The 23037-nt window shown below is 58.5% G+C and overlaps 14 protein-coding genes across 14 annotated transcripts; 6 read left to right on the top strand and 8 right to left on the bottom strand.

Moving 5' to 3' along the window:
* The first annotated feature begins 56 nt into the window (after positions 1-56).
* On the top strand, positions 57-1213 carry SPRG_04135 (hypothetical protein). The gene is made up of 2 exons (XM_012342741.1): positions 57-702; positions 759-1213. The coding sequence occupies exons 1-2, from the start codon at positions 88-90 to the stop codon at positions 1134-1136; spliced, it is 993 nt and encodes a 330-aa protein (XP_012198131.1). The 5' UTR covers positions 57-87; the 3' UTR covers positions 1137-1213.
* A 221-nt stretch (positions 1214-1434) lies between these two features.
* On the bottom strand, positions 1435-3258 carry SPRG_04134 (hypothetical protein; the record flags this gene model as incomplete). The annotated part of the gene is made up of 7 exons (XM_012342740.1): positions 1435-1580; positions 1634-1844; positions 1891-2276; positions 2325-2652; positions 2706-2774; positions 2824-2873; positions 2919-3258. The coding sequence occupies 7 exons, from the start codon at positions 3256-3258 to the stop codon at positions 1435-1437; spliced, it is 1530 nt and encodes a 509-aa protein (XP_012198130.1).
* A 115-nt stretch (positions 3259-3373) lies between these two features.
* Positions 3374-5345, top strand: SPRG_04133 (hypothetical protein). Its single transcript, XM_012342739.1, has 10 exons — positions 3374-3746; positions 3797-3965; positions 4014-4099; positions 4152-4289; positions 4336-4431; positions 4478-4546; positions 4596-4676; positions 4725-4868; positions 4912-5096; positions 5149-5345. Exons 1-10 carry the CDS (start codon positions 3387-3389, stop codon positions 5309-5311), a joined length of 1491 nt encoding a protein of 496 aa, XP_012198129.1. The 5' UTR covers positions 3374-3386; the 3' UTR covers positions 5312-5345.
* A 26-nt stretch (positions 5346-5371) lies between these two features.
* On the bottom strand, positions 5372-6426 carry SPRG_04132 (hypothetical protein; the record flags this gene model as incomplete). Its single annotated transcript, XM_012342738.1, has 2 exons — positions 5372-5485; positions 5539-6426. The coding sequence occupies 2 exons, from the start codon at positions 6424-6426 to the stop codon at positions 5372-5374; spliced, it is 1002 nt and encodes a 333-aa protein (XP_012198128.1).
* A 354-nt stretch (positions 6427-6780) lies between these two features.
* On the bottom strand, positions 6781-7576 carry SPRG_04131 (hypothetical protein; the record flags this gene model as incomplete). Its single annotated transcript, XM_012342737.1, has 4 exons — positions 6781-7035; positions 7081-7228; positions 7275-7444; positions 7493-7576. The coding sequence occupies 4 exons, from the start codon at positions 7574-7576 to the stop codon at positions 6919-6921; spliced, it is 519 nt and encodes a 172-aa protein (XP_012198127.1). The 3' UTR covers positions 6781-6918.
* A 40-nt stretch (positions 7577-7616) lies between these two features.
* Positions 7617-10507, bottom strand: SPRG_04130 (hypothetical protein; the record flags this gene model as incomplete). Its single annotated transcript, XM_012342736.1, has 14 exons — positions 10435-10507; positions 10247-10309; positions 9924-10196; positions 9702-9877; positions 9600-9659; positions 9435-9545; positions 9272-9383; positions 9025-9224; positions 8911-8976; positions 8796-8858; positions 8340-8737; positions 8006-8292; positions 7797-7939; positions 7617-7748 (listed from the first exon to the last, which is right to left on the bottom strand). Exons 1-14 carry the CDS (start codon positions 10484-10486, stop codon positions 7617-7619), a joined length of 2136 nt encoding a protein of 711 aa, XP_012198126.1. The 5' UTR covers positions 10487-10507.
* A 712-nt stretch (positions 10508-11219) lies between these two features.
* Positions 11220-11921, top strand: SPRG_04129 (hypothetical protein). The gene has a single exon (XM_012342735.1). The coding sequence runs from the start codon at positions 11229-11231 to the stop codon at positions 11868-11870; it is 642 nt and encodes a 213-aa protein (XP_012198125.1). The 5' UTR covers positions 11220-11228; the 3' UTR covers positions 11871-11921.
* Positions 11922-11945: 24 nt separating this feature from the next.
* Positions 11946-12546, bottom strand: SPRG_04128 (histone H2A). Its single transcript, XM_012342734.1, has one exon. It carries the CDS (start codon positions 12505-12507, stop codon positions 12079-12081), a length of 429 nt encoding a protein of 142 aa, XP_012198124.1. The 5' UTR covers positions 12508-12546; the 3' UTR covers positions 11946-12078.
* Positions 12547-13165: 619 nt separating this feature from the next.
* Positions 13166-14946, top strand: SPRG_04127 (hypothetical protein; the record flags this gene model as incomplete). The annotated part of the gene is made up of 2 exons (XM_012342733.1): positions 13166-14567; positions 14621-14946. Exons 1-2 carry the CDS (start codon positions 13406-13408, stop codon positions 14944-14946), a joined length of 1488 nt encoding a protein of 495 aa, XP_012198123.1. The 5' UTR covers positions 13166-13405.
* An 879-nt stretch (positions 14947-15825) lies between these two features.
* On the bottom strand, positions 15826-16786 carry SPRG_04126 (hypothetical protein; the record flags this gene model as incomplete). Its single annotated transcript, XM_012342732.1, has 3 exons — positions 16316-16786; positions 16095-16266; positions 15826-16050 (listed from the first exon to the last, which is right to left on the bottom strand). Exons 1-3 carry the CDS (start codon positions 16726-16728, stop codon positions 15826-15828), a joined length of 810 nt encoding a protein of 269 aa, XP_012198122.1. The 5' UTR covers positions 16729-16786.
* A 447-nt stretch (positions 16787-17233) lies between these two features.
* Positions 17234-18050, top strand: SPRG_04125 (hypothetical protein). Its single transcript, XM_012342731.1, has 2 exons — positions 17234-17771; positions 17818-18050. Exons 1-2 carry the CDS (start codon positions 17244-17246, stop codon positions 18013-18015), a joined length of 726 nt encoding a protein of 241 aa, XP_012198121.1. The 5' UTR covers positions 17234-17243; the 3' UTR covers positions 18016-18050.
* Positions 18049-18592, bottom strand: SPRG_04124 (hypothetical protein). Its single transcript, XM_012342730.1, has 3 exons — positions 18372-18592; positions 18303-18328; positions 18049-18252 (listed from the first exon to the last, which is right to left on the bottom strand). Exons 1-3 carry the CDS (start codon positions 18557-18559, stop codon positions 18086-18088), a joined length of 381 nt encoding a protein of 126 aa, XP_012198120.1. The 5' UTR covers positions 18560-18592; the 3' UTR covers positions 18049-18085.
* Positions 18593-19010: 418 nt separating this feature from the next.
* Positions 19011-19986, top strand: SPRG_04123 (hypothetical protein). Its single transcript, XM_012342729.1, has 5 exons — positions 19011-19133; positions 19178-19493; positions 19544-19675; positions 19718-19871; positions 19925-19986. Exons 1-5 carry the CDS (start codon positions 19045-19047, stop codon positions 19939-19941), a joined length of 708 nt encoding a protein of 235 aa, XP_012198119.1. The 5' UTR covers positions 19011-19044; the 3' UTR covers positions 19942-19986.
* Positions 19987-22170: 2184 nt separating this feature from the next.
* Positions 22171-22491, bottom strand: SPRG_04122 (hypothetical protein; the record flags this gene model as incomplete). The annotated part of the gene is made up of 1 exon (XM_012342728.1): positions 22171-22491. A coding segment is annotated over one exon (321 nt), but the record flags the coding sequence as incomplete, so codon positions are not given.
* Positions 22492-23037: the final 546 nt, after the last annotated feature.

The following is a 23037-nucleotide window of genomic DNA, read 5'->3' as shown; positions in this document are numbered from 1 at the left end:
TTGTGAGAGGTTGAAGATACAACACTCGCGACACCGTGCCAATGCATTCTTCATTCGATCTTTTCCCAGCAAGCGCCGCAGACGACGATGGAGCTCCTGCGACCGCCGATGCCACCGATGAATGCTACCCACATGGGCGACGACGACGACATGCGACGACGCCTCCACGCGAAGAAGGCCATGGTGGCCTCGTCGCCCATGTGCAACTTTGAGGCCTTTAGCCTCTACTTCCACTTGCCGCTCAAGGCTGCGGCCGAGAAGTTTGGCGTGCGCGCGACCGCCTTCAAGAAGCGGTGTCGGGCCATCGGCATCCGGCACTGGCCGTACCGAAAAGTGCGCAGCCTGAAGCGGTCGCTGCAAGAGCTCAACCGGTGCAAGGACACGGGTCTTCTCAACGAAAAGCAAGTGTATCAGTACGACACGTTCAAGAAGCAGCTCGATAAGCTCATGGCACCCGAGACGTACGGCATCGACCCGTCCGGGCAGTTCATTCCCAACTTCCACCACCCGGACGATGACGACGACGACGGCATGGACTCGGGCGATGACATGTACTCGGTCGACAGCCCGCGCTACGGCGCGTCCTTCTCCGACTGCTCGATTAGCCCCACAGAAGACGACAAGAATCATCTCTCATCGACGCCTTTTCTCGAGTACCCGGGCTCGGCGTTTGAGAAGTTGCCACCGCTCCGCAAGCAGTCGGTACGACCTGCAATTTCCATCATCAAACCGAATCTCACGCGAATGATGCTGCGTAGAGCAACAGCAATCTCTTCAACATGCAACGCATCAACGTACCGTCCGAGATCCCGGGCTTGAGCCTTCGCATGTCGAAAGACTTGGTGTCACTGCATCCGCCAAAAGGTGTACCGTCGCTCGATGCCTACTTCGTCGAGCCCGAGCCGCGCAAGAGCTACAACGAGCCGTCGGGTGACCACGGCTACGGCCTGCATGCGTACAGCCACCCAGACGCGTCGAGCTTGCACCACGATGATATCATGCTCGCCGACATCAAGTACGAAGAAACCGACGATTTTGACGACGACGACGGCGTCGGGCACGTCGACTATGGCAGCGAGCGCTTCTTCGACGACGTCTTCCTGCACATCTCCCCCGACTATGGATGCTTGGCATAAACGCATATTTAGTGTCCGATGCGACCAACACCACTTAGCTCGTCCTACCTCTCAATAAACTATATATTCGCTCCGGCTACGACTGTGCTGCCACCAGCATTTTGAATCGTCGACATTTTTTGTCCCTATCTTGAGCCTCGGAACCACGGGTACAAGGATGATTTCCATCCTGTCTACCTACCCTGATAGCTCGTGCATATGACCACGCATGGCCTTTCTGCACGTCATCATCGACAACTTGGTACATGATGGCAAATGGATTCGATGCAATATGGTCACACAGAGAACGAGGGGTGGACTAGGCGCGCGGCGTGTAGCCATGGTGCACGATAAGCCGCGCCTTGAGGAGTACGGTGGTGAATTCGGCCACCTTTTGGGACATGGTGAGTGCGACCATCGGGTTGTCAGACGCGATGCTAAAGAGGTTGGGCGAGAGCACGATCGCTACAATCAGCCCGTCGCTCGCCTGCAATCAAATACTTGGATGATGGACGTACCCATGTTTTTCGCGCTCATTTTGGTTTGCTTCTCGCGCAGAACGACGGCCGCCATGAGGTCGAGGAGCCATAAAATCACGCTGCGTTGCGACGTCGGAACGTCGCGGAGGACGTCAAGGACGAGACTCGGGTCGGTGACGCCGCACACTTGGTAGATGCGCTTTTCTGGAATGACGTTGAGAAGGCTCTCGGGCAGCTCACGGAACCAGACCTACGTCACCAGCATCATGAGACGTCGATGTACACGATGGATGCACCTTGATGAGGTTGGCAATAATGTGCACGTCGTTGCAGCCGGCAAAGACGCCGTTGTTCATGGCCTCTTTGACCGCGCTACATGCCTCCTTGTCGGGCGCGAGCCGGAAGATGCCTTCGGTCTCGAGGCCGCCGTTCTGGACGAGATACTCGCGCATCATTTGGAGCACGGCCGGGATCTTGGCGTCGTAGCCGTCGACCTTGCGCTTGGGCACGGCGTCGATCGGGAGGCCAAACTGCTTGTTGAGGCTGCGCCACGCGGTCGGGAGACCTTCGTACCGCGCCAACTCGGCGTTGAACGTCACGTGAACTTCCTGTCGCATCTGGTACGGCCGGCTAATGTGCGCGTCTTCGGGCAAAATGCAGCTCGGATACTGCACGGGTTTGTCTACATCGCATGGTTCAAGAACGGTGCGTCGATGACAAGTCGTCGTACCACGCGGGACGGGTTCGAGCGCCGGCTTAGGCGGCGTCGTGGTGGCATCAATCGCAGCCGTCGCTGCGTGCTCGACTTCTTCGAAGCTCGCGAGCGACTGCCGGCGCGAGCTGTTACGCGACGCGGACGAACTCGGGGGCAGCGATAAATCCAGGAGAGGCGGCATCGCGAGTGGAAAGCTCCCGCGCCGCAATTCGCTGACGCACACGAGTGGCGCACCCGGCTGCGGCACGCTCGCACTGCGCTTAATGCGTGTACTGGAGGGTTGAGGGGGACTGGGTGGCGCGAACGGAAAGCTCCGGCGTGGTGGTGTCGTCACCGAGAGCAGCTATGCAGGCCATACATATCACAGGGACATTTGTGCTTCATAGAGCGATGTACGGGAGCCACAACGGGGAGGTCTTTCATATCTAGCAGGTCGGACGTCGGGCTGACCGGCTCGCTGGACAACTACAACATCCAAGCATCTCAACGCAGATCTGTAGGTGGCGGCCCGTACCTCGAGCGCAATGGCAATGGCAGGCAGCAGGTTGTTGTCGCGCATAGTCTCTACCATAAGGATGCTTGACTACGCGCAATACAAGCTTTTCGGACCGTTTTGGAGGCGCGAGAGGATCTTGCGCACGGCGTTGGATGCTTCCGTCGCGAGGGTCGGATCGGTGAACGCGAGGCCGTACGTCACGTCCGCCGCGTTGGTCATCTGGGCGAAATACTCGTTGACGTCGAGCCAGATGCAGTCGCGCGTGATCGCATGCTTGACGACGACGTCGCCCGTGGCTTCGACCCAGCCCACGACGCGGAAGAGCCCGGCGTCGTCCATAAAGACGTGGACGTGGATGGCATCGGGCACCGAGAGCACCCACTCGTGCGAGGCTTCGTCGAGGCCATAGAGGCCGGCCACGAAGCTGCAGACGACGACTTCACTAGGTGCCATCCTCATGGGACCCAGCACCAGCGACAGGCGGCGCGTACCTCATCGTCGGGCGTTGGCGTGAAACGTCGCGAACCGGATTGTCCGGATACGAAGCGCTGTGCAAGATCTTGTAGCATTTTCGAAGAAGCATGACGTCCAAGACGGGCAACCTCCTCTCGCTCGGGACGCTGGGCATGTGGGGCTTCTCGCCGGCCTTTGACCTCCACGAAGGCGTCGCCGAGCCAGCGACCGACGACCAAGGCACCGACGACGACACGACGCCGCTCTCGCTCTTGGTGGTCAACCCGGGTGACATTCGCCATGTGCTCACGACCATCTCGCGCTCTCGCCGGTGGCAGAAGCGCCCACTGCACATCTACTTGTTTGAAAAGGCCAACGAGTCACTCGCGCGCGCGCTCCTGCTGCTCCAGATCGTTCACGAGTGGGAGCTGCCGCTCCGCCAGCGCTGCAACACGTTCTTGGAGGTCTTTGGCAACGCGCTACTGCAGGTGCACCGAGATATTTCCTTCCATACGCAGTGGCTGTACCGTCTGCGTAGGAGCGCACGTCCGAGTTTATCGAGGAGAAAGCAAAAGAGCTGGTTGAGCTCGTCTGCAACGAGCACGGGCGGCTTGCCGACTTGGTCGACGTTTCGCACCTCAAGATGAAGGACCGTGACGCGCTGGTCGAGACGTTCCAGTCGTGGCACACGTCCGTGCCGTTCGACAGTACGCATGCTGCTCCATGGTCGAGCGCCGCATGATGCTCCTCTGTAGTCGTCAAGCTACGCGACCATCGGCTGCGTCATTTCTACGAGAACCGCTACGACTACCGCGCCAACCTCTTTGATTGGGACTATACGGTTGCCTATATACACTCTATTTGAGCGAGAGATGCAAGAGTGCTGGGCGTAGATGTCGCTCAAGAAGATCGACCAAGCGTCCGTGATCCACGCCCGGCAGTTTAAGGAGTGGCGCAACTCGGGCATTGCGTTCGAGTTTGGCGACCAGACGTACACGAGTCCGAACCGGTCCATGGCCTCGTACACGGAGGTGCTCCACAAGTTGCCCGCGCGCGTTCGATGTATCGAGTATATAGGCCACCAAGCGCGGTCACGGCTCGGTGCTCTGCCGAGGCTTTTGGCTTGACATCACCGTCGGACCCTACATCTCCTTTGGCGTCGACTGCTTTCGCGTACACAACTGGTCGACGCTATCTATTGACTCGTCTCTTCTTCTAGTCAAATAAGTTTGCGGACGGTCTCTTTGAGATTTACAACAAGGGCTCGGGCTGCGAGCAGAACCGCCATGTTGGATTCGATGGTCATGGCACCTCGTGGTCTCATGGCCGAGGCGTAGAACACGGCCGAGGTCGCGGTCTTCAACGTCCTCTCGTGCCTCCACGAGATCGAGACGGGCGACATCTACAAGATGGCCAAGGTTCAATTGCGTTGCCTCAACATGTGTGCCTCATGACGCAACGATTAGGCCCATGATGTGTACAGTGGCATTGGCGAAGACGACGCCAAAGTCGTCGAGCTCGATGAGAGCAATCAAACATCCCACGACGACGACGAGAGGGATGCGCGGAAGCGCGCCCGCAACATCCTCGAGACCCTTGGCAACGCCAAGGTACATCGCCGCATGCCATGAGCTCCACCAAGCATCATGGTAGATCACGCTCCTCACGGGCAACCTCGACGATGTCCTCCAGAAGAGTCGGTACCGCGGCTTGTTTGACCATGTGCATCTCTCGGTCCATGCGTCCCACTTGATCTCCAAGCCCGCGCTAAGTGGTGACGCGCCGGCGTGGACGTCGATCTTGAAGCCACGCGCCAAGGTGTCGGTCGAATCGTCCGTGTACGTGTCGAGATGATTGGCCGAGACGAGAGGCTGATGGCGTTCTCGTTAGATTTCTGCTCCCGTTCAAGGAGGACCAGCGGCTCAAGTACATGGAGAAGCTCGTTGAATTTGCCGCGTCGTCGCACTTGACGCCGACCAAGAAGGATGCGTTCACGCTCAAGGATGTGTACGACCTGCGCAACGCCGTCTTGAACTTCGAGTACACCGCGTAGAGAGACGATTGCGATGTATTCGAATACATTAATAAATGTGGGGTTGGACTAAGCCTTGGCCTAGTAGACTTTCTTGCGCTTTGTTAGCGCGGGGGCTTGGTGCTCGTCGCGTTTCCGCAACGTCGCTTGGAGCAAGGCCGAGGCCGGCAAGAGCGTCGCGACCTTGGGCTCAAACTGCTCACTTCGGACGCCCACGGCAGTCGGCCCAAAAAACCATTCATCGAGACCATGAGCAGCCGGGTAATGTCGTTGGCCTCGGACCGCGACTGCTTGGAGAGGATGTGCCAATTTGTCGCAACACAAGCGGCGGGGTAGGTGAAGACGGCACCGGACGGAAACTGGACGCGAAGATACCCACCAAGATCACCAGGTAGCGTGATCCCGTGCACATCCATCCATTGCTTGCGGAAGTCTGCTTCCGTCTGCGGCTCGCCCGTGGTGCTGGCCAGAGGCGGTGGATGCGTCGTGTACTGCATGATGCGGCAATGGTTCATCTTGGGCAATGCAAACACAGCAGCGTGGGCCAAAAGCTGGTTTGTGAGGCTCGCATCCGAGACGGGGAGGCCCATCGCACTGGATCGGATCGCGTGGACAGCGGCGTCGGCCTTGTTGAGGTGGTACACGACCGGCGAGAAGACGGCGACGACCTCGTCGTGCACGAGATGCATCTCGGAGAAGTGGACGCACTGCACCATGTCGCTTCGCGTCTGCTTTGGCAGCATGTACGTGCCTTGGTCGCCCATCATGACGTAACCGTTCATTTTGAGTGCCATGACCACCATCGCGCAGCAGAGCTCCTTGACGACGAAGTCGGGCATCGGGCCCGCTTGCTTGCGCATGTTCATGTTGCCTCCGACCGCAGCCGCGCAGCGCCACATGGCCGGGAGATTGTCCACCGCGATCAAGGTCGACGTGCCATGCACCGTTGTGATCGCATGGAGCACGCGCTCCTTGCAGAGGAGGCGGCTCATGGCCTCTAGCGCGTCGATCTGCACCTCGGCGGACGTCGTCACGAGCATGGTGGCCTCGCCCGCGCGGGCCGCAAGGAAGTCGCGGACGCTGACGCGGAGCTCGAACCGCCGGAGCTGCTGCTGCTGGTCGCTCTCCCCCTTCATAGCAAATTCGAAACTGCGCGCGGGCAGATCTTCCGCACTTCCGGATAACACAACCACCCGTATCCGGTGCGCACGTGGGTCCGGATATCGGTGTCCGGAAAAACGGCTTCGAATTCGAAGCCGTGCCTCCAAGCACGCGATCACTGCAGATCGGTCGAGCTACTCGGGCGCTGGATGATGGGAGGAACGCGGTCCATAGGTACACTGCGATATGGGGCCAGACGGCTGGATGATGGGCTCCGAGTGGCTGCGAGCTTGGATGGCCACGATTGCGCGAGAAGCCAGCGCGAACCAGAATCGAGTGGCCACTTCGTCGCGGCGCATCCAGCAGATGCCAGCAGTAGGTTGCAGGACGGGCATCGCAGACACCGCATGTCCCACTGTGGCAACAAGCCCGATGACGAAAGGATGAGGATGATCTTAGTCGTCGTGACGACAGCGCGCGAGAGGCTACTGTTATAACTGGTGGACGGGTGGCAGCTCTTGTGGCGTCTACGGCTGCGCTTCGTCGAGCTGCACTTGGTACTTGAGCACAAGTCGCTGGAGCACGCGGTTGGAGGCCATTTGCGGCATCACGATGGTCCGGAGAAGATCGCGCTTGGGCGTCTCCTACGTCGTTGTCGCCGCGTCGGTCGAGAGATACATCGCACATACCAGGACACGTGGGTGCCACGTAGTTTCGCCACTAGCGGTCGCGACGCTGCTGCCCGACGCCGAGAGCGGGCCCAGCAGCTCCGTGCAGAGCTCTTCCAGCCGTGCAACATCCCCTTCCTGCGCGAGGTACCGTGCATAGACCTTGAGCCTGCGCCAGATGCGTGAGTCGAGAGACCAAAGACGCGACGTCGTACCAGTAGCTGTACTCGGTGGCACTTTCGAGCGCCTTTGACGCAGCCAATTGGTGCTCGAGGTGTGTCCGCGTCACATGGCGCTGCAGCACCATATTGGTCATGCCCGATAGCATGTGCTTGGCCGACCGCGAATGCGTCGACGCGTTCTGGAGCCGGCGGAGCGGGCCCACCTACGACGCTTGATCCTGAGTGCCTCTCGCGATCGTCGAGACGCGTACCGGCACATCGGCGGCGACAACCGCGTCCGTCGACAGCGACGTCTGAAAGTCCGAGTACGAAAAGTGGTCGTCTGCCACGCGCATCCTACGTGCGTTCGATACCTCATCAGTTGGTCGTGTCGGGTTACCAGCACAGCATCGCGAGGTCAAACGTGAACGAGTGCAGGCGGCTGCGCTCGGCCCCTGTCAGCGCCATCGTCACGATCGGCTGGCCCGTCGTCGTCACATGCGACCGAATTAGCGTCGACTTGACCGTCTATGATAGTCATGAGGTGCCACGGTGCAAGCATGGGGCGAGTCGCACCGCCACGGAGCGAAGCGTCGTATTCACCGCCGCGCGCGGCGTCAGCACATTCCACGTCTTGACGTCGCCGTTGCGGAGGATCGCGAGCAGGTATGGCGATGTGTGCGGACTCACTTCCAGCGCTGCGAGCGCATGGCCCAGCGCTATACGACATAGTACGATCCATGGTAAGCAAAACATGTACATGGCTGGACGATCGAGGCAGATACCAATGCAGGGAAAGAGACGCCGACCTGACGCCGAGAGCACGTACAAGCTGCCGTCGGTCGTGCCAAAGGCGCAGAACGCTTCGTTGCCGACCATGCGCACGACGACGCCAGGCAGACGATCCATCCACTGACACGTGCCTGCGTCCGTGCACGTGATGGATGAGTAGTCGTCGCCGAGCCGGCATTCAAGGACACGGGACGTGCCCCGGGGCAGCGCAATGGTGTGCGTAAACAGTGCCCGCGACGCCAGCTCTGGAAAGACGTCGTCCCGATCGTCGGCATCCACGCTACGCACCAATCAGATTTTCTTTTGGTGCAATAAGAAAGGACGGACACTAGGAGTGTATTGGCGTGAGCGCGGGGCTTGGGCGTGGTCTCGAGCGTGCGCTTGCGCTTGATGATGGGCGCGTTGTCGTCGTCGTCGGCCTCTTTGCTGCTCGTCTCGGGTTTCTTGAGTGCTTTTGGCCGAGCGACCAGCGTCGTGACCGCATCCTTGTGCTTGGGCCGAGGCACAAGCATCGAAACGGGCGTGTTGGCCGGTGTCGGCGCGTCCGACGGCTTTGCTTTCGGTCGCGCGGTCAACGTAAACACGGTTGGCGCAGGCGCAAATACGGTCGGGGCTGCCTCGGTCGATGGCGCGTCCAGCGTCGCGTTGGAGGCGCCGAGGGGAGTCAGGCGCATGGCCAAGCGATCCAGTTGCGTCGGCGCAGCTTGCTTCTGGCGCGCTTCTAGCTGCAGTCGCATCGTACGATTCGTTGGCTGATTCGTATGCAAAAGAGGTAGAACGGACCTCGAGCTGCAGCGGGTCTTCGATGAGGGTGCTGCCTGATGTTCGGCCGGCCAACGATCCATACTAGACAAAGCCCTATAGTGTGAGGAGCATGCAACATGTGGCCTCATCCGACCTTTTGCTGCAGCAGCCGGCTCTGTTCCTGCGGTGTCATGGGCGTCCCGAGCTCGTCCGCCGTGAGCTGGTATTGTGTGAGGTGCCGCCGCGAGATGCGTCAAATGCAGTGTACCTGGAAGACGCAGACGGCGCCGTCCAACGACGCACACAGGAGCGTAAAGCCGTCGTGCGACCAGCTCAAGTCGGTCACCGACGCGTCGAAACACTCGGTGACGGCCACCAGCGGTCGCGCCACGTGTGCGAGCCAGATCGTCACTGTGCAGTCGTCCCCGCCAAGCGCACAGCACGCAAATTCTTGGTTGGCCGTCTTGGCTACACGGTATTTATCAAGACCTCGCGGTAGCCATCGATGCATGTACCAAAGAGGCGCGGGTTGAAGCGTGCAGACGTCACGACGCCTCGGTGCCCAACAAGGTTGACGTCATTGGCCCACGATTTGCGCTGAATGAAGGCACCGACGTCTTGTTTGGACTAGAACGACGCATCGATCAACACCAACTCAAGGTAGCGTGTGGCACGTACGATGTGGGCGTGGGTGGCGCAGAGGAGACTGCCGTCGGGCGCCCATGAGAGCCTGCGAAAGTGCGATGTGCTCGCGCAGTGCTCAAACGGCGCTTCTATCTTTGCTTCAATCTAGTGCCATTGAACAAAGCCATGGCCAAGTGGGAAGAGGTGGTCGTGACTCACCTCCCACGTATCCACGCGCCACACGATGACCGACTTGTCTTCGCCAGCGCTCGTCAAGTACTGGGCATACCCAATGAAGGATTGGCAATGGAATCGCTGTACCTTGCCAACGGGGTCCCACGCCACGCCTTTGACCCAGCCATTGTGTCCTGTGAGGTGCTGGATCGGGTGCGTCATCACCGCCGAGAGTTGGTCCATCGACCAGATCAAAATCGAATTGTCAATACTGCACGTCGCCAGCATGCGGTCGTCGGGCGACCACGCCACGTCCTGGACATCTACACGACAGGCTCAATCGGATACACAAAGCAGCATGGAGTGTACCCATGGTGTGGTTCTTGAGCATGGCGCAGCGGACCCACTTTTCCTTGTTGGGCTCTCGGTTCGAGCCAAAGGGCACGGCCGACGGCGCGCCTTCTTGCAGCTCGTAGATTAGCACCGAGTGGTCGTCCGAGCCCGACGCGAGGTATTTGCCGCTGTGGGACCAGCGTACGCAATTCACAGCTTGCTCGTGCCAGGCCAAAGTGGCCAAGAGCTCGTACACTGGCCCTTCTTGATCGGGCGATGACGTCATGGACCAGATCTTGACGCAGTTGTCTACGGCACCGTACGTTGAGTACATCGCACAGAGTTGCAATCATTCGTACCTCCGCCCGCGGTCGCAAACTTGGGCTCGGTCGGATGGGCGTCAATGCCATAGATCGCGCAGTCTATGCCACGGAAACGTAAGGTTGCGGTTGAAGCTGCATCGCGCCAAGCTCGCAGCTTTCGCCCGTGGCATGCGCCAGACGATCGAAAGCGGGCGCTTGCCACGCGCATGGTAACTTGCACGGACCTCGACCCGCAGCATTCGAGTGGCGGACAAGCGATGGCTTCTCCAAGAACATCCTCGTCCACCGCCGCCGAGGATTGAAAGTTCAAATCGGGCTTTGCCTCTCAAACTAGATACCCGCGGTTACCTTCGATAAAACATAGTTTTGTCAATGCATTATCGCAGGTTGCCTCTGAAAATACATGTTCACGTGGCATCAGATGCGCGATCTTGCGGAGCGATCTTCAACCTGCGTCCTGCACTGTACCACCATCTCCAAGTCCGCACAAGACCCTCGATGCGAAATGCCAACACCTATTGCACCATCAAACAACTATTTTGTCCACAGCACAAAAAGCATGTATTCTTTCATCCGCCCAATTTGACGTTCTGAAACACAAAGATCCACAAAGCCGCTGACAACCATCATTCCCCATCTGGTCGCACAAGACTGGAGCCAAGAGATACCAACGGCAGATGCAGGATCTCCGTCGCCTCGACGTCCTCCTCTTCCTCTAGTGTCTTGTTGACTTGGACCTCCAGCTATGGCACTGCACCGCCAGCCACGGCAGCCTCCTTCATGTCATGTTACTGTCTCTATACAGTGAACGCACTGTGGCCCAAGCTTCGATTACCCCGACGAGTAGCTAGCATCGTAAACGTTAGGATGATGGCGCAACGAAGAAGATCAGCTCAAGTTGAAGAAGGTGGTTTCTTCGACGGGGTTTTCTTCGGATTTCAAAAGCGGCGTCTGTGATTGGCTGGTCGACCCAAACTGCCCAGATCGGCTTGGATCGCAGTTTCCAAATCGTGCGACCATGAACCGACGTCTCATCGGCCTCCGCGGGCTCGCCCAGACGACCAACAACCACCTCAAGCGGCTCGTCGCCGACGCCAACCTGCACCCTGGAGACGCAACGCGCCAGCTGCGCGTGCTCCAGGCGCTCAGCCAAGTGCACCCGAGCCTTGTCGTGCAGCGCGTCGAGGGCCAGCGCTTTGCCATGTCCCAAGAGGCGCAGCGCTTGTACATGCGTGCGCTTGTATCGACGTCGCGCATGGACTCGATCGACATGAACGTCTTCTTGAATCGCATGCAGAACGCGTCCACGACACGGGCCACGCATGCCCAGATGAACAACGACCTCACGCATGGCCTCGGGCACGGTGAGGCGTACACGCGCTTCTGGGCGTTCTTTGGTACTGCGTTGTGGGGTGGCTTGGTTGTATCCTCTGTAAAGGCCTTTGTCGAAGACCAACAGCATGCCAAGCCACCCATGACGCACGTCGGCCGCGCACTGCGGCTGCACCTCAACTTCATTGACAACGACGACGACAGCGCGGGTGCTGTGGATGCCCAGCGCTTGCCGGCGACGCGAAAGGAGAATATCTATCGCGTCGACGACGACGATGACGGGCTGACAACCCCGTACGAGAACGTGTGGGACATCAACATGGAGTAGAGTCGCACGAGTGTAATGAGTGTAAGAAGTGGATTAGCGTCATGTATACTGTTGCCGTCCTTTAGGAAGCAGAGTCGAGGGTGCATGCTCACGTGATATGGGCGTTCATTGCAGGTTAACGCACTACTATAAACAGCATCGACGCTCGGACGCGATGCATCGGATAAATGAGGAACCAACGACGGCGCGTCGGGCAGAGAAAGAGTGTTTACATAGGCTTCTTCTTGGGCATGATCTTGCCGACAAGAGACTTGTGGATGTACGGGATGACACCGCCACCGGCGATCGTGGCCTTGATGAGCGTGTCGAGCTCTTCGTCACCTCGAATCGCGAGCTGCAAATGGCGCGGCGTGATGCGCTTCACCTTGAGGTCCTTCGACGCGTTGCCTGCCAGCTCGAGCACTTCGGCCGTAAGGTACTCCATGATGGCGGCCGTGTACACGGCCGCCGTCGCGCCGATGCGCTGGTTGTTGGCCACGCGCTTCTTCAGGAAGCGGTGGATACGGCCGACGGGGAACTGGAGGCCGGCGCGGCTCGAGCGCGACTGCGGCGCCTTCTTGGAAGTCACGCCCTTACCGCCCTTGCCGCCCTTGCCGCCTTTGCCGCCCTTGCCACCGCCCACAGGGATGCCCGACATTCTTCGATTCTCGCTGGTGCTGGAAGAGGCCAAAAAAATACTGAACCAACTCCGGCTCCGGCACCGGATAGCGCCCCTCATTGGTCAAAAAGACGCTATATACGTCTGTGATTGGCCCATTCTCAGATTTGTCGCCCGCGAAATATTCAATTGCACACGGCTTCGAATAAACTGGGGTCGATGCTTGCAGTAAATCACTTTATACAGGTTATTTATCTACCATACAAAATGTTGCTGTAAATCGATACCAATGTTATCACGGGTTATGTATTACCACAGGTTTGAGGCTCCACTTCGATTTTTCGTAATATTATTATTAGCCCAGCGTTCCCTCCAAAACAGGATTTTGAATGTTGAAGGGTCAACGCCACGGTCAGCCTCGTCCTGGACAGCCAGCATGCAGAGGAGCCCACGACCACCTCTGTGTAGCCTACCAGTGGATGCAGTAGAAGGGCTAGGCAAGGCGACTGCAGAGGGCGTAACATGGCAAGCATCCGCCTTGGGCGAAACGCGCTCGTCGTCGGCGAACCCGATGTCGTCGGCGGCGAAGAGACCCATGTGTGGAGACGACGTGCAAGATCTTTAACGTACCAGTAGACGAAGAGGGCTGCATGCGTTTGGGCTAGGTGCAATGCGTAGCTCACGCTTTCTCGCCTCGGACGCCTGTACTACGTTCAGCGCCAAGCAGGACTCCACAGAGGAGCGTCTGGGGCAATCCTGCATTGCATATGCACTGAGTAGCATTAAGGAAGCTGGTCATCGAGCGCTCAAGCGTCCGCACACGTGGAGATCATGCACGGAGTTGCAACTCGAAGCAAATGGATCTGCCGTCCACCCCGTGGTATTTTATCCGGATGCGTTATACGGTTTTGGTTGGTGCATCAATCTTACTTTGCCCATGAGCACGCTGTACGCCGAAGCCGCGGGCGTCCTCGAAGGTCTCTTCCGCCACAGCGGTGGCCTCAAGAGCCTCACGTACGCCGATAAGATCAAGTCGAAGCGCAACTGCTTTGCGCTCGTGTGCCAAACGTTGCGCTACAAGCCGCTGCTCGACCAGCTCATTGCGGCCGTGCCCGAGCTCACCAAGATCATCAAAAAGTCGCCCAAGGCGTCGGGCAAGGCGGCGCCCAAGAAGGCCAGACCGACCACGTCGCAGCAAGCGCTCTACTACATTGCGATCTACGATCTCATGTTTGGCAAAGACAAGAAGATCCAGGGCGGCGGCTTTGTCAAGAAGCAGGTCCTCGCGCAGCACAATGCGCTCAAGCAAGCGCTCGTGCGCCTCAAGGTCAAAGCGAAAGTCAAGACGGACGAAGAACTTCTGCCCGAAGAGAACCGCATGTCCGAGTCGCAGCGGCTGCCGCGCTACGCCCGCATCAACACGCTCCGCGTGACCGAGCCGATCGACAGTATCCCTGCCATCCGCGCCGCCTTGAAGCTGCCCGAGGACCTCTCGTTCGACATCGATGCGCACGTTGGCGACCTCATCGTGTTCCCGCCGGGCACGGAGCTGCACACGCACGAGAGCGTTGTCTCGGGCCGCCTCATCCTCCAGGACAAGGCCAGTTGCTTCTCGGCCTATGTGCTGCAGGGCGAGCGCGGCCACGACGACCTCGGCGACGTTATTGACGCGTGCGCCGCGCCCGGCAACAAGACGAGCCACGCGGCGATGCTCGTGGCGCGCAAGGCGTCGTCGCGCCCGCTCCGCGTCTTTGCCTTTGACCGGTCGGCGACGCGCCTCGACTTGCTCAAGCGGCGCATGAAGGGCGCTGCCGCCGACAAGATTGTCGAGCCGTGTCTGCAGTCGTTTCTGGACGTCAACGTCAACGATGCCAAGTACGCCAACGTCACGAGCATCCTACTCGATCCCTCGTGCTCGGGCTCGGGCATGTCGAACCGGCTCGACCATCTTTTGGAGCTCGCGACGATGAAGCAAGGCTTTGCAGCCGACGACGAGTACGAAGCTTCGAACGGCGAGGCCGGTGAAAGCGCCAACGAAGTCCAAGCGCGACTCCAGGCGCTCGCCGACTTTCAGCTCGAAGCGCTCCAAAAGCATTTTCGTTTCCGAGCGTCCAGCGCATTGCCTACTCGACGTGCTCGATCTTTGAAAAAGAGAACGAAGACGTTGTCATGGCCGCGCTCAAAGCGTCTCGGGCCGCGGGCACGCCGTTCCACCTTGTGAAAGCACTCCCAACCTGGCCCCGTCGCGGTGTCGTCGTCGACGGTCTCAACGCAGATCAAGCCGACTGCCTCGTGCGTGCCAACGGCTTGGAAGACGGCACCAACGGGTTCTTTGTCGCGTACTTTGAGCGCTCCGACGGCAGCAGCAGCAAGCGCAAGCGGGAAAAGACCGACGCGCAGCGCGAGCGCAAGAAGCGCAAGCGCCAGGCGATCCAGGACCGGAAAGCGGCGGCCACTGCCCAAGACGATGCGGCATAAGTAGTCTCTATTTCTTAATCGCGATCTGCTACTATCTATGCCTGCTGCTGTCTTCGTCGTCGTCGTCGTGAGACGAGGAGCTAGGGTCGGACACGATGGCTTGCGTCATTGCCACACACGACGAGTTCACGAGCTCAGCGCTGTTGTGTGACGCTTTTGCATATAGTACGCAGCCACGCAGCCTTCTTTGGCCGTGTCGACGAGCTCCAAGTGGTTGCAGCTGGTCTAGCTCACCACAAACATCAATGCACGTTTATGCGCTACAGGACAGCGCCGGGATACCGCATGTAAATGATGCCGCGCGTGCGCCAGCTGCGACTGGTGCTGGCTAAAGGTATCGACGCAAGCGCGGCTCCTGTGAAGACTCGCATGCGCTTTTGTCAAGCTGTCTGTAGACGCCGCCTTTTGCAGCACCGGCAAAGGTCCGCGCTCTAAGAGACACAGCCGCCACTCGGCCAGGTTGTGCTCGGCGCGCAGCGGCTACAGATGTGGATCTGTGAGATGACACTCGATGGATTGATCGCACCGCAAGGACGGCGCGTTCCGAGATGCCGTGCACCTCAAGTCCGAGCGGTTCGCTCGCGAGCGTCAAGTGCACGATGGCAAAGTTACAGAGGCTGCCACCGGCCTGTACGCTAGGACGCAATGCGTCGTCTAATGCGCTGTGTATACTGGACAAGTCAAGAAGCAGTCAACTACCTCCCAACATGTCGTCGCGCTGAAGGGCGGACGGCGACAGCTGGATGTGCCACTGCGCCAATAGCATGGGCGGCTGCAGCGACCGCAGATAGTCGCCGAGGGATGCATCGTAGCCGTAGTGACCAATTCGTGGAACGCTCACTTCCAACAAGCTCGCGACCAGGAGGAGCTACAGCCGAGTTACACTTGAGGAGCAACACCATGCCAACATACCGTGGGCGTCGGCCCCGAGTAGTCGAGCTCGGGGGCAGTAGGTCGCGCCAAGTAGAACTGACGCTCGTTGACATAGTCATGGAGCACGTCACTGGTGGGCGGATGCAGCGGCTTTTGCGACCCCACGAGCTGCAGCCAAATGGCATCGCCGTCGCGGATTGGCCCCGTCCGCGTCGGGTTTGTAAAGTCCACCTGTGACGATGCTAAGACAGTATTATCTAGTTGCTACGACATACGAGTCGGAAACAAGAACCGGGTCGCGGGTCGTTGTGCGCTCTTGAGTTGCGCACGCTCTTGCCGTGGGCGTCTTCGAGCAAAAGGCAGGTGCGTGTCGCCATCGACATTAAGAAGATTGTGGCGCCGTACGTCATGGGCTCGAATTTGGAGTGCGCCAGCGCGGGCGGAATACTACGTTTCGGAGCTGCGTCAGAAAATGCTAGAGAAGATTGATAGGTACGATGTCGCTGGGATGGACGCCTCGACGCTCTCTCGAAGTGCTTCAAACCACTTGTGCGGATCCAAGTGAAGGCTGTGGGGGTGGTGCGCCACATGATGGTGCTCTGGTCGGCCCATGATTTTGTGCATCGCTTTCTGAAAAATCTTCTTGACTGGCCGAACCCCGCGTTGATCCTCGCGCACGGGCTCGATGGGCCCCACCTTCTCGGGCGCGTGTACATGTGCAATCGAGGTCGCCACACCCGCGTTTCGCCGATGGCTGTTCTTGTCCAAAATATGCTGAAGCTTCCGCACGTCACGCAGCTCCTTGTCTTGCATGGCTCGGCGTCGAGGAATATGCTTGTCACCACGAAAACTCTCGGTTGCCACGAGCTGTTGATAGTGCTCGCTCCTTGAAATGGGCTGCAGAGGCATGGAAGCGACGCAGTTGCCCCGAGGCTTGGGTAGCACCGCTTCGTTCGGGGTCGGGTGGGGGGTGTACGGGGGTGGTTTCGGCGGCGATTCCTGTAGCACATCATGCAGTGACCGACCTACACTGACGCTCACGACGCGCCGTCGGCTCCGATGCACCATGTCTTTCAGCATCGCTCGGTCTTTTGCAGCGTCGAGAGGCATGGCGCCGCGACGCACCTGGCCGTGGTCTGCCCTTCTACCCTGCGCTGTCACAGTGTAACTGCCAATTCCGTACACTGTGGTGTATAGCCGCCTCCATACACAAGCAACCTTGTCGTTCTCGGGACGTTTTGTACCGACATCGTTGTCGATCATCATGACAGTCGATGCCCAAGCACTTGCAACCGGGTGATGGTGCGTAATGTCCATGAAGCAGTTGAGTGCGCGCGCATTTGCATAAAAGCCATTTCCCGCTAAGTGGATGTCCTAGCCGAATTCGGTGGGTGAAACTAGCCATATCTTGAAACGGCGCGGCGATGGCTACGACGCAGGACGACGAGGGCAGCCCCATGGCGCCGCCGGAAGTGATGAAGGAAGATGACATCCTCGGGCCATCGTTGTTGGATGTGATGCAGAACATGAGCCTCTCGAGCTTGAAGGCGACGTTCTACTCGCGCTCATGCTTTGTCGGGACGTACTCGAGCACCGACGTCGATGGCCCCAAGAAGATCCAAGACTTCTTCGTCAAGACGCTGCAGAGCCTCAGCTGCGACGCGTCAGGACTTGTCTTTATGCTCGAAGGCGCGCTCGTTGTGCTCATCGAGTCCACCGCCGATCACTTTACCGATATCTGTGTCGCACTGCAAGGCTTTCCCAACGTTTCCGACGTCAAGGTCGTCGCGACCTGCGATGACAACTCGAAGCGGCTTATTCAAAGCTTGTACTTTAAGAAGCTCTCGATCAGCAAGCCCAACGACGCCAACGAAAGCGACATCCCGCAGGCAGCCAGCACCATGTTCTTCAACCTCGTGACGCTCGCGCGCCGCCTCGGGACGCAGCCCGCTGTACGTACCCCACATACCAGCAGGCCCATGCAAACGATTGGAGTAGGCAAACATCAAAAAGTCCCTCGCGGCGCCAAGCAATAGCGACCAAGTGCTTTTCCCGTCGACCGAGCTCGTGCTACTCGTCGCCAAGAGCCATGACCTCATGACGCTGGACGAGTACCTTGCGATTTACAGGGATCCCATCACGGTCGAGCTCGAGTCCGAGAGAGTGTGGCCGATTCACCCGCTCATCTCGTACTAGTACTAGGAACAAACCTCATGTATGAAAGTAACGTGCGTACATTATGCATTCGGCGCACATGATGGAGTTATTACACGCTCAGCGACGACGAGAAGGACGACGGGTGGGCCTTATCATCGAGCGTGCAGCTACCGCCAGTGCAGTAGCCGTCGGTCAAGCCTTCAGTGACGTCAAAAAAGGCGCAGCTGCCCCCCGGGCACGTGGCCCCCGTCGACCCGATAAAGGAGCAGCGGCCACCTACACACGTCCCATCACAAAATTGTCGACCGCCAAAGCGACTTCAGAACCTTGGCAAATCGGCGCCGCGCAGTTCCTACATAGCTCGATGACGGTGACCGAGATTCGAGGTCGGGTACCGAAAGTCACAGACGCCGCCGGAGCACGAGACGCTGGTCAAGCAGTTTTCGAAGTAGCAGCCGCCGTGCGGGCAGTCCTTCGCGTCACACGCCGTCGGCACAAGCAAAAAGGCGCCGACGCGCGAGGCAACGGTGGATGCACCCGTCGCGCCCGCGAGGATGGCACCGACGACGACTACGATCTTCATGGTAACCTTTCGCTAAATGAAGACTATATTCTGTCAAGTTGCCCAAATGGTTCTGTGGTGATTTTATATTGTGTTTCGGCAATGGCTCGATGCTAGTATATAGAGTTGCCGCTTTGAGTGACGCTCCTACGGCTAGTACACGCACGCAGTGTCTTGAGCCCAAGAGCATTCCAATCGCCCTCGGCAGCGCAGCAAAGGGTGCAAGGTGTAGAGGTTTGTGCAGTATTACAAGTTTGAATAGCGTTATGATACAGTTTTAAATAGTGTACAACTGTAGGAGCATCGATGTGACGGCGTGGAATGATGCAGAAGCATATGCATACACTGCCAAATGCCATTCGAGGTACAAGGCACTGGCAGCAACGCAATCTTGCTGTTCCGCCAGCACCTGGGTTGCCGTGCTCCTCATAGATTCCGTCGCTCCCATTTATTCTATATTTAAATTGTATCACTCAAATAGTGTAATTTCGGCTTCGGAAAGGACGATGATGCAAACGGCAGCGAAGGCGGTCAGGCAGCGCTGGCCTGTGGCAGCGACCGTCACTGCGACAGCAACCGCGCTGGCGCTAGCTGGGTAAGCCCATCTGAATAGACCACCTATGCTGAGCGGGCACATAGGCTCCAGGCGTACGGCGGCAAGTCACCGGTCAAGGCAAATGGCGCAGACGCTCCAAGAGCGTTCGAAGCCAGCGCCGCAATGACCTCGTCCGCGAACCCCAATGCGCCACCATCGCCAGTGCAGGCAGCCCGGCCACGCCGCGCGTCGCTTGTGCAATTGGGCTACTTTCGCTTCTTGCTCGTCCCGGTCTTCTTCGGGCTCGTTGGCGCGGTGCTGGCCATCGCCAACTACTTTGACGCGCTCAACCGATCGCGTTACCCGTCGCTGGCAGACATGCTGTCGCGCTGCATTCTCTGGGCCGTCTTTGCTCTTCAGGTACGAAGACGCTCGTCGCGACCCTGTGGTGTGCTACTCGCAGGCCCTAGACCTTGACGCTGTGGCCGTTCCTGACGCGCTCGTCGCGCTTGCGGTCGTTCCGCGCCAACCTCGTGCTCAAAGCAGCGCATTCTCGCAAGCTCTCGGTGTACTTTGGCTTTCAGGACGCCATCGTAGCGCTGGTATGCCTGACCACCTCTTGATCGATCGGACATGGATTCTAGTCGGTGTGGCTGCCGTTTGCTGTGCTGGCGTTCGAAGCGTATACAGATACGATCCACGTGTCGACACTCCAGCTCTATGCGTTGCTGGCGGTCGTCAATGCGCTCGTAGCAAGCGTCCAAAAGCATATTTACACGCTGATTCAGCTCAACCCAGGTCATCTGCGATCGAAAACAAATCTCCATAAATTGTTGATGTGATTTTGGTAGAGCTGTGCATTCTGTGAACTAAGGACATCCATCCCGCATCGGGTCATTCAAGTGCTCCACAGACGTGGGTGCAGGGTCTATTTAACGTCGAGAAAAACGCGACGACGAGCCCTTCTTCCCATGTGTGGTTCTTTGTTGTGCATGCCAACTGCAGTGAAAGACTGTCGTAGTGACTCTACGCTGCTTTATTGTCGTCGAGTTTTTCCTGTGCGTCTGCATACAACCAATTCCCCTGCCAGCGCCACGGCCGAGCAGCACAACATGTTATAGCTCCGAGCTCACACTTTGAATCGTCTAGGGCCATGACATTGCATCGCGAATCCCGCCGCAGGTGCTGAAATTCATAGCCAACTGCCAGCGCTGCGTACATGTAGATTGGCTCATGATTATGGCACTGAAAGAGCTTTACTTGGAACCACAAGGCTCCCCAGGCGAGCCTCGCCAGCGAACAAGTCAAGAGCACGATTGATTAGCTTTATAGAAGCACAACGTCCATATCAACTCAAAGATAACGTGGTATTGGCTCGCATCAATTGAGGTTCGCTCGGTAACATCACGATCGAGCGCCTCGCCAGAGACCGTTTCGCCCGGTTGCGGTGCAAGTGGCTTTGCAGCGTGCCACGTCATGACCAAACGGTGTAACCGCTCGACATCCCAAGCGTAGCCAATGCCAAGCTACACAGCCCGTGTGAGCCCGAGCGCCCAGAGCTACGCGCAGGCAACGCCACCGACGTATGCGGTCACGTGGAACCGCGTCTCGATTGCAACAAGCTTCGTCATGCTGCTCAACATCGCGATCATGGTGCAGCCTGGCGTCAGTGACATTTCTTGATGCGACAGTTCTATTTAGCCGCTCTAGGCGTACATATCCGAAGATCTTCCGTGGCAAGCAACGCTGTCGCGGGTGGCAGCATGGGGCACGACGTCGGCGTACGATGCCGCGTACTTGAACCTGACACTGGAGCTCTTTGAGCCTACGGTGGGTCGACCGGCCTTTTACCGCAACGCGACTCTTCGCACCGATGTCTTTCGAACCGTTTTGATCATGCGGGATACGGTACCGGTGCCTGCGTGTGACTGCCTCTCGTTCTTGTACAATAAGCCCGGCGTTCTCTTCTATGCGCCATCGTACCAGGACGTCCTCTGCGCGTTCGCGGCCGCCGACCACCGCAACGCGAGTCACGACATGTCCTGGCACAAGCGCGGTGCTTGCCAATGCGTCACGCTTCTTAGCTTTGTCGTGGCCCAAGGCTGCGTGTGGCTCACGAGTGGTGACGCAATCTCGATGCGTGCTCCGACGCCAAGTGTCTTTACGTTGACGTTTACGGTCCAGCTCCCGAAATTCCACTACTGGCTCTGGTTCAAATTCACGTACCGCGTTGGTTTGATCGGCTTTGTGGTTTGGATTGCGCAATCCCGCTACTATCGATTCTGCCACGAGCTGCGCCACGTTGTGAAGCACCACGGACACATGGTCCCTCGGCCGAGCCGGGAATGGAGTTATGAGCTTGTCATGGGCGATCCGACGTCCATCGTGCTGCGCAGCCCCGTCGTGTGCATCTTGTTTTCGATCGATGTGTGGCTCAGCATTGAGTCGATCGGCATCGCCGCGATACGGGCCACCCAAGTCTTGGACGTCTACTACCTCTTTATCGCGTTCCTCTACTTTTCTCGCACGGTAACCCCCTCCACGATTCCAACTCTACACTATGTTGGCTCTGTCTCTAGGTTTGGTTTGCCTACTTGGCGCTCTGTCTCTTGGGCAAGGCACTCAAGAAATGGCGAAAAGAGAGTTGCTTTACCGAAGTCGACAAGACGCTCATGGCGATAGGTGTCACAGTCTTTGCGATCCCGCTATTGTACGTGCCGGCCAACACCCCTCTCGTGGTCCTCTACTTTTGGCTCTTCCGAGTCCTTGCGATGACTGACCCCGATCACCAACAAGAGGTCGCGCTGGGGTGCATCGCCATCTCCGTCATGATCGGAAGCATCCCGCTTGTCTACGGCTTGGGCCGCAGTCGGTATCGTCCGCGCAAGGGCAGAAATGTCCTTTGTACGAGCAGCACTCTTCGTCCAGCGGGCCTCGGTCAGCTCACGCGCATGTCGACGTCGTCATACGCCAGTCAACTGTACAACGGCTTTAAAGAGCGGACCATTCTTCGCCTCGTGCGCTGCTTCGTGCCGGAGCGGGGCGACGTCGTCGAGTCGGGCGGGTCTATCTACGAGGCTTTTGCAGCAAGCCCTCGCTACAAGCAGTACCCCACCCTCGGGCAGCGCGGTGTCGACTGCTTTCTCGTGTGCAAAAAAGAGGCGTCGCCACGCACGTTGTGCGTCTCAGCCTCAGCTCGAGTCTTGACCGGCAGTTGGACGATCTGAGCATCGCGATTGCCGACGACGAGACTGCCGACGATCCTGCAGCAGTCTTTCATTGCATTGTGCCCGTTTCTGGCCCAGGGCCACGGCGGTTCAAGCTCCTGCGCGGCTTCACGGACAGCGCCTGGTTTATGTAGCAGTGTCGATGAACCTCTGCAATCCAAGATGCGATACCAGCGTGCCACGTTATCAAAAAGGCGTTTCGTGTTTCAAAGTGCATCTTCGCGCGGGTTCGCGGGACAAGGCGCCGAGAAGGCGGGCGACTTCGACGAGGGAGTTCCTCGCATGCGGCGATTGCCATTGCCGGCAACGACGCGCGTCCGTCGATGCCACTCTCAACTTCAGTAAAAAAGAGGGGGCCCGGGGACATGTCCGCGCTTCTCTACGCCTTCGTCGTTTATTCCATCGGGGATTGGTCGAAATCAATGTCTACTCGCCGTCTCATTGGCTATCCCTTGTAGTAACGGTCATCCGGATACAGTGGGCAGATACGTCGCGTCTCGACGAATGGCCGACCGCGAAGACCAGCTGGTATCCGGATAGGGAGCCCGGCCCGCATCACATCACTTCCCTACCTTCTTGATGGTCCTCCAGTCTCTTGGCACGGCCCAGCACGCGCTGGACGCCGCCCTCGCTGCGCTCCCGAGCGCTTCGCCCATTGACATTGCAGTCGTCGACGCGTCCTTGGCCAAGCTAGAGGCCACGCTTTCGGCGCTGCGCATGGACCGGACACTAAGTCG

The sequence above is a fragment of the Saprolegnia parasitica genome, assembly GCF_000151545.1.
Source record: "Saprolegnia parasitica CBS 223.65 unplaced genomic scaffold supercont2.11, whole genome shotgun sequence".
NCBI classification, from domain to species: Eukaryota; Oomycota; class Saprolegniomycetes; order Saprolegniales; family Saprolegniaceae; genus Saprolegnia; species Saprolegnia parasitica.
The sequence above is the reverse complement of the archived record's forward strand: the minus strand, read 5'-3'. Positions and strand labels throughout refer to the sequence as shown.